At 37.3% G+C, this 11,520-nt stretch overlaps 2 protein-coding genes across 2 annotated transcripts; one reads left to right on the top strand and one right to left on the bottom strand.

Moving 5' to 3' along the window:
• Positions 1-2,317: 2,317 nt before the first annotated feature.
• Positions 2,318-2,776, top strand: LOC114925346 (uncharacterized). Its single transcript, XM_029292941.1, has one exon. The coding sequence runs from the start codon at positions 2,318-2,320 to the stop codon at positions 2,774-2,776; it is 459 nt and encodes a 152-aa protein (XP_029148774.1).
• Positions 2,777-8,812: 6,036 nt separating this feature from the next.
• On the bottom strand, positions 8,813-9,890 carry LOC140179232 (serine/threonine-protein phosphatase 7 long form homolog). Its single transcript, XM_072217904.1, has 3 exons — positions 9,457-9,890; positions 9,230-9,317; positions 8,813-9,148 (listed from the first exon to the last, which is right to left on the bottom strand). Exons 1-3 carry the CDS (start codon positions 9,888-9,890, stop codon positions 8,813-8,815), a joined length of 858 nt encoding a protein of 285 aa, XP_072074005.1.
• Between the last annotated feature and the right edge of the window lie 1,630 nt (positions 9,891-11,520).

The following is an 11,520-nucleotide window of genomic DNA, read 5'->3' as shown; positions in this document are numbered from 1 at the left end:
TCAAAACCAAATTATTTAAATTTATTTTTTTGCACTGTATATATTTTTTTAATAAAGAATGACTGTGATACTTTTTTTGGCTAAATAATTTTAATATGAAATTTAGAGGTGAGCTTTATCTAAAAATAAAAATTTTTAGTGTATATACAGGTGGGTGGACGTTGTAGGGGTGCAGCCACAACATGCAGCTAACGTGCTAATTCAGCACGCAGGCAACGAGTTGGACACATGTCCAAATCTCATGCAACACGGATAGTGCGTGTTGCCACGTGTTGACAATTCCTTCAACACGCATAATGCGTGATTCATACGTGTCACCAATGGCATGTAACATGCAACCTACGTACTGTACACATGGCAGACGCTAGTTGGATGGCATTGCAACACATGACCTGCAAGGTGTGTCTTCTGCCTATAAAAATAAGAGCTTGCAACCATTTTGCTTCATTGTGAGAGAAGTATTTTCCTCTAAGGTCAGTACGATGGAGGGCACTACAAATATAATTGTTTATCACAACAGTGAGGTCGTACGAAATACGTACGTATGAGGGGGTGAGATTTGCGTGCAAGAATATGTTTTCTTTTGTGGTTCCGTGCATTATAACGTTCGCGGAACTACAATACGGGCTCTATCAAAGCATAGAGGCTGATACTTTAAAGAGGGTGACCAACATTCTTTACAGGAGTCCAGTTGTCGTATTTGGCGACCTGATATAGTTTGAGGTTATGCCAATCGTCGACGAAATAAGTATTCAGCAGATGTTTCATATTCAGCAGCAAACTCAGGTGTAACGCCTGAGGATTGAGTTATTTGCTGAGTTTGAGCATATAGCTGCAGATGAGGTTTAACATGACACAAATGTGCAAGATGACAGAGTTGGGGCGTACTTGGGAATGAACAATGATAGCGATGAGGAGTTTGAAGCTACTTACGAAGTCGATGATGAGGACGAGGACGACGATGGGGGAGGTGAGGCAGTGCCAAAAACTTTAGCGGCTCCAGCCGCAGTTAGTCACTGATAGACGTTTGTTAGTCACTGATAGACGTTCCACCTTTTATGCGTAGCTTGGATCTTGATGCCATGCATGCATCGGAATTTTTCGAATATGCAAACATAGGTACGTGAGCAGTTGGTAGTATGTTTACTTGATTTTCTTTTAGCGGATCGATGAGCGACAAATTTGTTTTCTTGTTGGTGTTGCTGATTCTGAGAATGGAGAGTTTAGAATCAAAGTGGAGTACGCTTCAAGAAAATCAGTCGTTGCGGCAATTCGGAGTTATACTATCTCCAGAGGTGTCGATTATTCGAGCCACAGACGTTCTATGCAAAGTGCAAGGACTTATGAACGTGGGTGCGACTGGTTTATATGAGCCAGCTTGATACATAAGAAAGCATGTTGGGAGATTCGGAGGTACAACGGGAGGCACACCTGTTCCATGGGAACAATCTGATAGGATCACTCCAAGTTAGACTTGAATTTGATTGCTGAGGCTATGAAGCCATTGGATGAATTCGACCCATCCATAAAGGTCAAATCTGTAATTGCGGAGGTTCAGGCAAGATTCAACTACACTATTAGTTACCGGAAGGCTTGGATGGAAAAGCAGAAGTCGATAGCCAAGGTTTTCAGCGGATGGAAAGAATCTTACCAAGCTTTGCCGTTGTGGTTCTTGGCAATGGTTCAGAAGATTCCCAGTTCACAAGTCCAAATAGAAATACGACCCCTGTATAACAGGAATCAAGAGGTGGACGGTGTTAGGATACTTCATAGGGTATTCTGAAGTTTCAATCCATCCATAAGAGCTTTCAAATATTGTAAGCCGCTGGTTCAGGTTGAAGGGACCTACCTATACGAAAAATATAAAGGTTTTCTTTTGGTTATAGTTGTGAAAGATGGGAATCAAAATATTGTACTGATTGCTTTTGCCATTTTAGAGGGTGAGACTGCTGATGCGTGGCACTTTTTTTCTCAGTAATTTACGAACACATATTGTAAGAAAGGATGACATGGGTATAATCTCCGATCGTCATGAGTCAATCCGGGCCGCAGTAAATCATAGCGGAGGTGATTGGAAACCTCCGCGAGCATGGTGGATGTTTTGTATTCGATACACTGGTAGCAACTTCTTAAGGGAATTCAAGGTCCATACTTGCAAAAGCTTGTGGTCAACATTAGGTATTCAAGGACAGTGGAGGAGTACAAAGTCAACTACAGGAGGTTGCAAGAATGAGGCGAGGCATATGTTCGTTGGTGTGACAACATCGAACGTCCCTAGTGGGTGTTGGCATTTGACGAGGGACATCGATGGGGTCACATGACGAAGAACCTTGTCGAATGCATTAATTTGGTGTTGAAGGGTGCTCGAAATCTTCCTATATTGGCGCTAGTCCGAGCAACATATTATCGGTTGAATGAGTTGTTTATGCGGAAGAGTATTGAGGCTTACCAGCACAAGCGTGCTGGATTTACTTTCTTTGAGTTTGCCACTCAGCGGATAGAGGCAAACATGCACCGTGCAGGTAACATCGTCGTGCACTGGTTTGATAGAAGAAACTTGGTGTTTGAGGTTCGCGAAATACCTAGCGAAAAAGTGTTAGTTGTTGATCTTGCGCGACGGAGGTGTGAGTGTGGGCATTTTCAGGTGGAGCGACTTCCATGTCGACATGTTATTGCGTGCTGTGCTAACCAGCAACTGGATTGGCAGGTGTATGTCAGCGATGTATACAAGATGTCAGAGATTTGGAAGGTCTACAAAGTTTTTTGTCCCGTTTAGCAACACGGAGACATGGCCTAATTATCTGGGACCGACTATGGTTGCGAATCCGGCATTGAGACGAAAGTCAAAAGGTCGTCCCAAATTGACTCGCTATCTGAATGAAATGGATTCACGGAAAATGCGTTGTCCCCAAGTTTGCCGTCTTTGCAGGAATCAGGATCATAGTCGCAGACTCGCAGTAGATGTCCTCAACGTGCTGGACCAAGTGGGGTTGGTGGCAGTGGTGGCTCGTAGGGTTTTGTTTCTAGTGGTGGTTTGTAGGGTCATAGTCGTAGTATTTTTAATATCTATATAATTTGAGTCAATGTATTTCAATTCTGAGTTTCAGTGTCGTTATTTTCAGTTAATGTAGTTCAATTTTGGATTTTGATATCTATGTAATTTTCAGTGTTGTTCAATTTTCAGTTAAGCATTCAATTCTAAGTTTGATTCAAACTATAATTTAATACAACAAATAAAACGATGAAAGAACGATGAAGTAAACAAGAAATACAACGATGAAGTAAACAAACTACGAGGATTTTGGAAACTAAAACGAGAAATACAATGATGGAGTAAACAAAGTTTGACTAAACGGAAAACTAATACAACAAATACAAAGTTCGACTATCCCTTCTTCTTGAAAATGTTCATCGCCATGTTCGCTATCCCTTTAACACTTGACAGTGTAAACCTGGTTGGTGGACGGACATCTGTATGTAGGTTGTACTGATGGCCCCGACCAACTACCTGTCCCTCTGTCAGAGTAGACCCACCTGCCTCTGCCTGTCCTTCTACTGGACCTGACCCAACTGTCAGGGTGGAAGGACTAAGGATATACTTGCCAGCAATCTCCTGTGTCGGCTCATTCAAGTCCAGACCGATCGAAGCTTGTCTTGATGCATTCATACGAGACCGGTCAATCCCTATATGTGACTCAATGCATACACTGGCTCAACTATCAAGTATGGCCGGTGGATGGTGTCGATGAGCCGAACCGTCGACCGATGCTCGGTGGGATTGCGAATACTACTGTGGTGGGATGGCTGGGATGTAAGCATCATGAAGAACAAGACCACTACTCTCAAAGAATTGACAGATGATATCGTAGTCCCCCGGTGTATTTACCTGTGGTGAGAATGGGGGAATGTCTACGAGCTCGAATCCAAGATTGCTGTGTTGGTTGTGACGTGATCTGCGATGAGATTGATGGCTATGATGTGAGCTGTGGTGGGTTGACTGCCCATGATTCGAGATGTTGTGCTGAGGAAGATGTGGACGATGATAAAGAAACAGCTGAAACACTGCATAAGGCTGTGCTGGCTGCTGGGGTGGATACTATGGTGGCTGCTGCGGTGGATACTGGTATGGCTGCTATGGTGGATACTGGGGTGACTGCTGCGGTGGCTGCTGAGGAATGACATCCGACAGCCTAAGGTACATATCGTATGCTCCAATGTACCAACTCCGGTAATCGACAGACGAAGTGATGTTAACAATTGGTTGCAGACCCCGATCTCGCAGACAACTGTTGCGGCGATTACCCATTTTTGTATCCATTCGTCATGAATCACGCGCCAGTCATGGTGCTGAACTCCCCGAAGTGTATAGAAATATGTGTCAACTGGTATGGCTTGTGATGCCAGAGGGGGAACTATGCATATTTGTACTGGAAAATCACTCAATCCACAGGAATCCATTCGATACACTTGAATGACACCAATGGCCTCACCGTGTCATAGACATCAAGGTGTGTATGTAGTTCGGCAAGAATGATGATGCCGACATACGACCTCTATACAAATTGCAAAATATTCCGAGGGGCATTAGATTATTAACAATATCGTAAATTATAACAGAAAACCTCAAAACCCATACTCACCTCTTCTATAAAGTTGATTGCGTATCTAATAGACTCTTGAGTCATAGCCATCCATTTTCGGGTCCGTAGATGATGACTCCATCTACAACATAGAACATTATTCACATAGTTTGAATTACATCTTAATTGTAAACCATAAATAGCATACAAGTAAAATTCCAATAATATGATAACGGTTACCTGCGTGCCATCGGTATCTCAGCCGGCTCAAGCTGGTGTCGGGGAATGGGTACCATCCAAGGCATACGCTCCCACGCCCAATCAAACAACAATTAAAGTGGGTCATCCATCTCCTTACAATCATACCGTGATACACGACACAGTGACCTGTAAAGGTGCGCGAGACAAGCTGACCCCCAACTGTAACTGCTGATCTGATCAAAATTTTGGAGCAGTGGTAGATATTTCGCGGAGGCATATGCCGTCGACTTATCCGCAAAGAGGGTGGTACCCAGCAGACAAAAGATGTGACACCTAACATAGCGCATAACAGACTCCCTGGTGTCCAAAGGCTGTGTGTCTCTAATATGACAAACCCATGAAAGATTTATGTAGCTATTGGAGGAACTGCTCAATTGGGATTCATTGCCGAATATTGCGAGGCTGTGGGTGACCAAGAAGTCGTGACTACTATCGGTCCAACTAGTCACAACCTCTCCGTCAATCGGTACGCTGAATATGTATAACACGTCCTCAAGTGTCACTGTAACCTCACCCACTGGCATTACAAACGTATGTGTCTCCCGCCGCCACCATTCAACAAGAGTAGCTAGCATCGCGGAATGCTCTCTGATCACTCCAACTCTCGGAAGTTGGTAGAATCCAGTGGTTCATAAGGCTTGTTTAACATCCGGATGGCACGTCTCCGGTTGGTCAAGCTTATGGGGCAGAAGATTCCTATTAGCTTGGTAAAGTCCAACCACAAAAAAAATTAATTTAATAAATAGCAAAAAAAAAATAAATTAATAACAAAAAATAAAATAATAATTACAAAAATTTAAATTTATTATATTCACATTCATCTTTTTTATTAATTTCATTAATAAAGTCATTTTATTAATTGAAACATAACATAAAGTAAAAATAACATTAATTAAATAAATAATAAAATAATAACAACATACTAACAACACAAAAAAAAAGAAAAAAAAAGCCTAACATTAATTTCGAAAAAAAAATAGCTTAACATTGATTTCGAAAATACCCTATCAATTCACTACAACTTCTCATAATAATATTTATTCAAATAATTATACTAATAATAATACAATTTAAATGCAAGTACTAAATTATTTCCGATTAATAATAACATCATAATAGAATATCCAGTAAAAGAAATTAACAAATTTATCTTATTAAATAACTTCAATAAAAAAATTTCTAAATTTATTAAATTACTACAACTGTTAATAATAATATTAATTCAAATAATTACACTAATAAAATACAATTTAAATACAAAATTTTATATTATTTTCGATTAGTTGTATTATTTTCGATTGATAGTAATATCATAATAAAACTGCTGATAACAATATTAATCCAAATAATTACACTAATAATAATACAACTTAAATACAAAATTTTAAATTAACAAAAATACTAAACTTATATAATTAGGCTGTCCCAAATAATTAACAACATGATCTTCTGGAGACATATAATTACGTACCATTTTTTCAATTAACACACTAATTAATCTCACTCTCACTCTCAAAAAATATCATCTCTTCCCTCTCAGTAACTATCAAAATCCTCCGTCCATAACTCTCTCAACCCTCTCACCAAATCTTCCTTTCATGCAGCGAATGAACACCCCACCTCCTTTTAAAGCCTTTAACGAACCCATTCTTTGGCTTTCCAGGAATATGATGGTCGCGTGCATGGAGACCACCCTGCCAAGTGGGCAATACATAGGGTGTGTGGTGCTAGGGAAGTGACACGTGGCTGCGACGCATGGTTTCAGATTCCGTGCTACTACAACATGTGGGTTTCGTGTTGCATGCATGCTCGAAACGTGGCTTGGAATCTCTGCGATGGGGACATGGGAAACAAGCAAGGAATCACTGCACAGTCAATACGCAGGTTGCGTGGTGCATGGAGGCTCGACAAGTGGCAAATCTCTGCGCATCTCTGCTTTGAATATTTGCAAAAGCTGATGTTTTTTGAAAAATTAACACGTTTAATGCGTTTTAAAATTGTGTTGTCTAACATTCTACATTTTTGCAAAATACCTCAAAAACTACTATTAAAAAAAATCATCCATCTCTTTTTATATATAAAATAATTTCTGATTTTTTTTTAGTATTTGTATTTTATTTATTGTAAAAGAAAATTTTTTTAGGCTCGAGATATATGCCTCATAAGATTTCAGTTGTCAATGTTGAATTGACAATTGCTATTTGTACATTGTCTTTTCAATGATTATGTAGCAATATAAACCAGCATATGTGTTCATATATATAGAATATAAAAATATTCATTCATGCATGCATGTAAATTATGTAGAATTACACGCTAATTTGAAAGCTATTTATCATACATGTTTGTTATTGCTCGTAAGTGAACTGTATTATATTTTTAGGGTTTCGATCTTATTTCACCTACAAAGTGGATTTGAGAATATTATATTATGGAAAACTTTTCACGTATACCAGCCACTTTAATGATATCTTGGTGAACCATGTACGGATTTGGTGACGAGTATGAATGTTGTCGTGTTGCGGGAAGTGCAATAATGGCAAAAATGTGCATGAAAGGATAGCATAATGACGACTAAGGGCACTTCCGAGTGAGGGGCACATTTTTTTGTAAATGGAAAAAAATATGGTGTAACACCGTAAAATGGAGGCATGGCAAAAATATTTACTGCTATGGTGTTAGAGAAAATCGTAATCTGTGTTTTAGATTTTTAAATTTTTTTATTATTTCTGAAATTTACTAAATGCAGGCAACGGATATTTTTTTTGTTAGCCCAAAACGTAGGTTGCGTCTAGGAATGGGTTTTTTGTTTTTTTTTTTGGGAAACCCCAAAACAGTAGGTTGCGTTTTACTTTGGTCAGAAAATTTTTTTGGAAGCTACAAAACGTAGCCTGCAATTTGAATTAAAAAAATTATTTTTAACAAAAGCCTTGCCTGTAAATACGAAGCGAGACTCATGCTAGTGTCATCACTTCACTTCTATTCCTATTTCTCTTTCTTCCATATTTGAATGATACGTAGTGTGTTTTTTTGGCATTTAATAGTGTCAAAAAAGTCAGATTAGGTGAGGTTGAAGTCATGGAAGGTATTGCAAATATGCGAGTGTATTTTAAAGGTGAGATTATACCAAACACACACGACGGAGTGACTTTCGTATGTGAATGTCCGTTTTCATTTGATATTCCATGTACCATGAGTTTTGTAGAGTTGCAAAATGGTCTTTGTGAGAACATATAAAGTCACATTTCGAAAAGGGTGAGCAATATTTTGTACAGAAATCATGTACAAGTATTTGGTGGAATGATACAGTTTCAACAAATGTCCACCACTAACGACGCATGCATGTAGCGGATGTTCTATATTTATCAACAAACCTGATTTCACGTGCTGATGATAGAGCTGTACGTTGAGTTTGAACAGCATGCGGGGATGGATACGGTTGGTGACGATGTCAACGCTGATGGACTCGGGGATTTAGACTGGGAAGAAGATAACAATGACACTGAAAAGGAGTTTGAAGCCAACTATTAAGTCGATGACGAAAATGATGACAGAGACTTGGCATGCAGTCTGGCGGTACAGAATAAGGCGGATGCGATTGTAAGCCAGCACCCCTTTGGCATTCCATCTTTTATGCGGACTTTGAATCTCGAAGCCATGCATGCCCCAGAATTTTCTGAGTATGAGGATATCGGTATGTTATCTTATGGTTATTAACTAAAGTTACCACTACCATTAATTTTATTTGCCTTGTACTAACAGTGGTTCCTTCATCGTAGGTGGAGGCAATGTTGCGGCGGAAGATGGCGAGTTTAGGGTCGGAATGGAATTTGGTTCCAAGGAGTCGGTGATATCTGCAATCAAAAGCTACACTATCTCTAGAGGAGTTGATTACACTGTGTATGAGTCTGAACCACAGACATTCTATGCAAAATGCAAGGGTTATGGTGAATCCCGTACTGCTGTGTGTACTACTCGTAATACACTGGGAGAGGATGAAAGTCAATAATCTCCTTGCCTAACTGCAATGTGTTATAGCGGTCAGATCTCCACCTATTAACCCATTGACTGTAAATCTCTCCCCAGTCATGGTTCTGTACTCCTATCAACCGCTTGCAATGATCATGACCAAGGTCGAACGCCGGACCTGGTGGAAGCTGTTGCATCCCGAACGGTCGTCTAACTCGGTCTGTCGGGTGCCATTCTATGCACTCAAATGACACTAGTGGCGACTGGGTGGAGCACATAAACAAATTGGCAGCGAGGTCATCCGGAACCCCCACTCCCATATACGGCCGCCATATAAACTGCACATTAGTTTCCAAGAGGCCGATTAGAAAAATTATTCTTCTGAATAAAAACATTGGACATTAATGGTTACAACTTACATCGTCAACTACCATGTCGTCGAGTCCTCGCCTAAAATGCGCAGTAGGCCTCCGTATATATCTTGTATGTCGGCGCCAATGAGTCCACCTAACAAAAAACAGAATAATAATAATAAGAATAACAAATTAATAATAATAATAATAATAAAAATAATAATAATAATAATAATAATAATAATAATAATAATAATAATAATAATAATAATAATAATAATAATAAACAATACCGTTGCGCAAGTGGAATACCAACATCGCCGAGCTGATCGCGGGGTATAGGTGCCAGGAGCGGTATACGCTCCCATGCCCAAACAAAAAGCAGTATCAGTAGGCTATCCATCTCTTTATAGTTGTATTGTGATGCACGACACAACGATCTGTATAGATGTGCCAAACTGGCTGCCCCCCAACTGTATGCTGAAATCCGGTGAAAATTCACAAGTAGCGGTAGAAACTTCGAGTTCAATGAAGTGGTCAACTTATCCGGAAACACAACTGTTCCGAGCACGCAGAAAATGTGCGCTCGGACGTACCGCTCAATAGACTCTTGAGTGTCACACGGCTCGGTGTCTCTGTCCCGCCGGACCCATGCAAGATTAACCTTCCCCAACACGTGATCTTGCGGACCGGGCTTCCGACCAAAATATGCAATGCAGTTCTCCATAAACCCTAAACCCTAAACCCTAATATAGCTCATATCTTCCAGTGTCACCGTCACTTCACCGACCGGAAGATAAAATGTGTGAGTTTCCGGCCTTTAGCATTCCACCAAGGCACTCAATAGTGCAGAATGACCTCTCATTTCGCCTACTCGTGAAACGTGTTGAAACCCAATCAATGCCAGTGCCGCTGTAACTACCTCGTTAAAGGTCTCTGTCAGATCTAGTTTTTTAGGCAATAAATTTCTGATAGCCTGTACTTAAAAAATATAATAATCATAATAATCACAACAACATTACTCATGATAGTAATTATTATAACAAGGTTACTAATAATAACAATAATATTAACAATATAATAATGATATAATAAAAATAATAACAACAATACAAATAATAATAATAATAATAATAATAATAATAATAATAATAATAATAATAATAATAATAATAATAATAATAAAATAATTATTTAATTAACTCTACAGTATTCTATTCTATTGTTATTATCATAACATAACAGTAAACAATAAATTATTAAGAATTAATAAAAAATTATTAAACAATATTCTTTTTTTTAATTTATTATTACACAAATCACATAAAAATTAATAATAAATTATTAAAAATAATAAAAACCTTTTAAACAGTTTTATTTTTATAATTTATTACACAGTACGGTTAATATCATAAAAATTAATAATAAATTATTAAAAATAATCAAAACTTATTAAAAATAATACAAATTATTAGAAAATAATAATAATAATAATAATAATAATAATAATAATAATAATTATTATTATTATTATAATAAGGTTACTAATGACAATAATAACAGTAATAATAATAACGGTCAAAGTTGGGAGACATGCCGGCGTGCAAGGAGCAAGGACACGTTTCGAGATTTCGTTCCCCTCCCCTGCCAAACGCAAGTTGCGTTTTGTAGATGTTTTACTTTTTTGTCTCAGTTAAAACGTAACCTGCATTTTGCAAGTTACTGACTTCATCAGGTCCACATTTGTGGATTACACAACGAGCCACAATATACTTGCACACCACCATTTTAACTTCTATTAATAAATTAATTTCTGCAAGTGAGGACTAGAAAATTTAAAAAATAGAGACAAAAATACGTGTACTAAAATAATTATTAATTATATAAAGATATAAAAATTAAAAAGAATTAGTGAATATTTTTATTTTTAAAATAATATTTATTATATATAATTATATAAAAAAAATTTATTTCTAAAATTTGGATTTAAATATTTTAATTAAATTATAAATAACTTGTTATTCTAACTAATTTTATTTTTATTTACTTTTATACACATTTAATAATATAGACTAAATCAATTAGCACGTTAACGCATAATGATATACTAGTGTTTATAATTTGAAACTATAATTATATATAAATATAAAAAAATTAAATCTATATATGAAAATTATGTTTATATAAATAATAAAAACTTAATTTACATTTTTTTATTTTTAAAATAATTAAATTTGTTATATATTTTTAATTTAATTTTGATATAATGTCAGATGAAAGATTTCATGCATTTGTTTAATTATGTATTGTAATTAAAATATTTTTTCATTACATTTCTAAAACTAAAAAAATATTCT

The sequence above is a fragment of the Arachis hypogaea genome, chromosome 15 (genome assembly GCF_003086295.3).
Source record: "Arachis hypogaea cultivar Tifrunner chromosome 15, arahy.Tifrunner.gnm2.J5K5, whole genome shotgun sequence".
NCBI classification, from domain to species: Eukaryota; Viridiplantae; Streptophyta; class Magnoliopsida; order Fabales; family Fabaceae; genus Arachis; species Arachis hypogaea.
The sequence above is the reverse complement of the archived record's forward strand: the minus strand, read 5'-3'. Positions and strand labels throughout refer to the sequence as shown.

Bases quoted from the DNA above. Each gene is read 5' to 3' on its own strand.
- LOC114925346 (XM_029292941.1), top strand. From the start codon at position 2,318: ATGACGAAGAACCTTGTCGAATGCATTAATTTGGTGTTGAAGGGTGCT.
- LOC140179232 (XM_072217904.1), bottom strand. From the start codon at position 9,890: ATGGAGAACTGCATTGCATATTTTGGTCGGAAGCCCGGTCCGCAAGAT. The intron at 9,318-9,456 runs GTATTGTTTATT...GTTTTTTGTTAG, and splicing joins GGTATTCCACTTGCGCAACG to GTGGACTCATTGGCGCCGAC. The intron at 9,149-9,229 runs GTAAGTTGTAAC...ACTAATGTGCAG, and splicing joins ACGACATGGTAGTTGACGAT to TTTATATGGCGGCCGTATAT.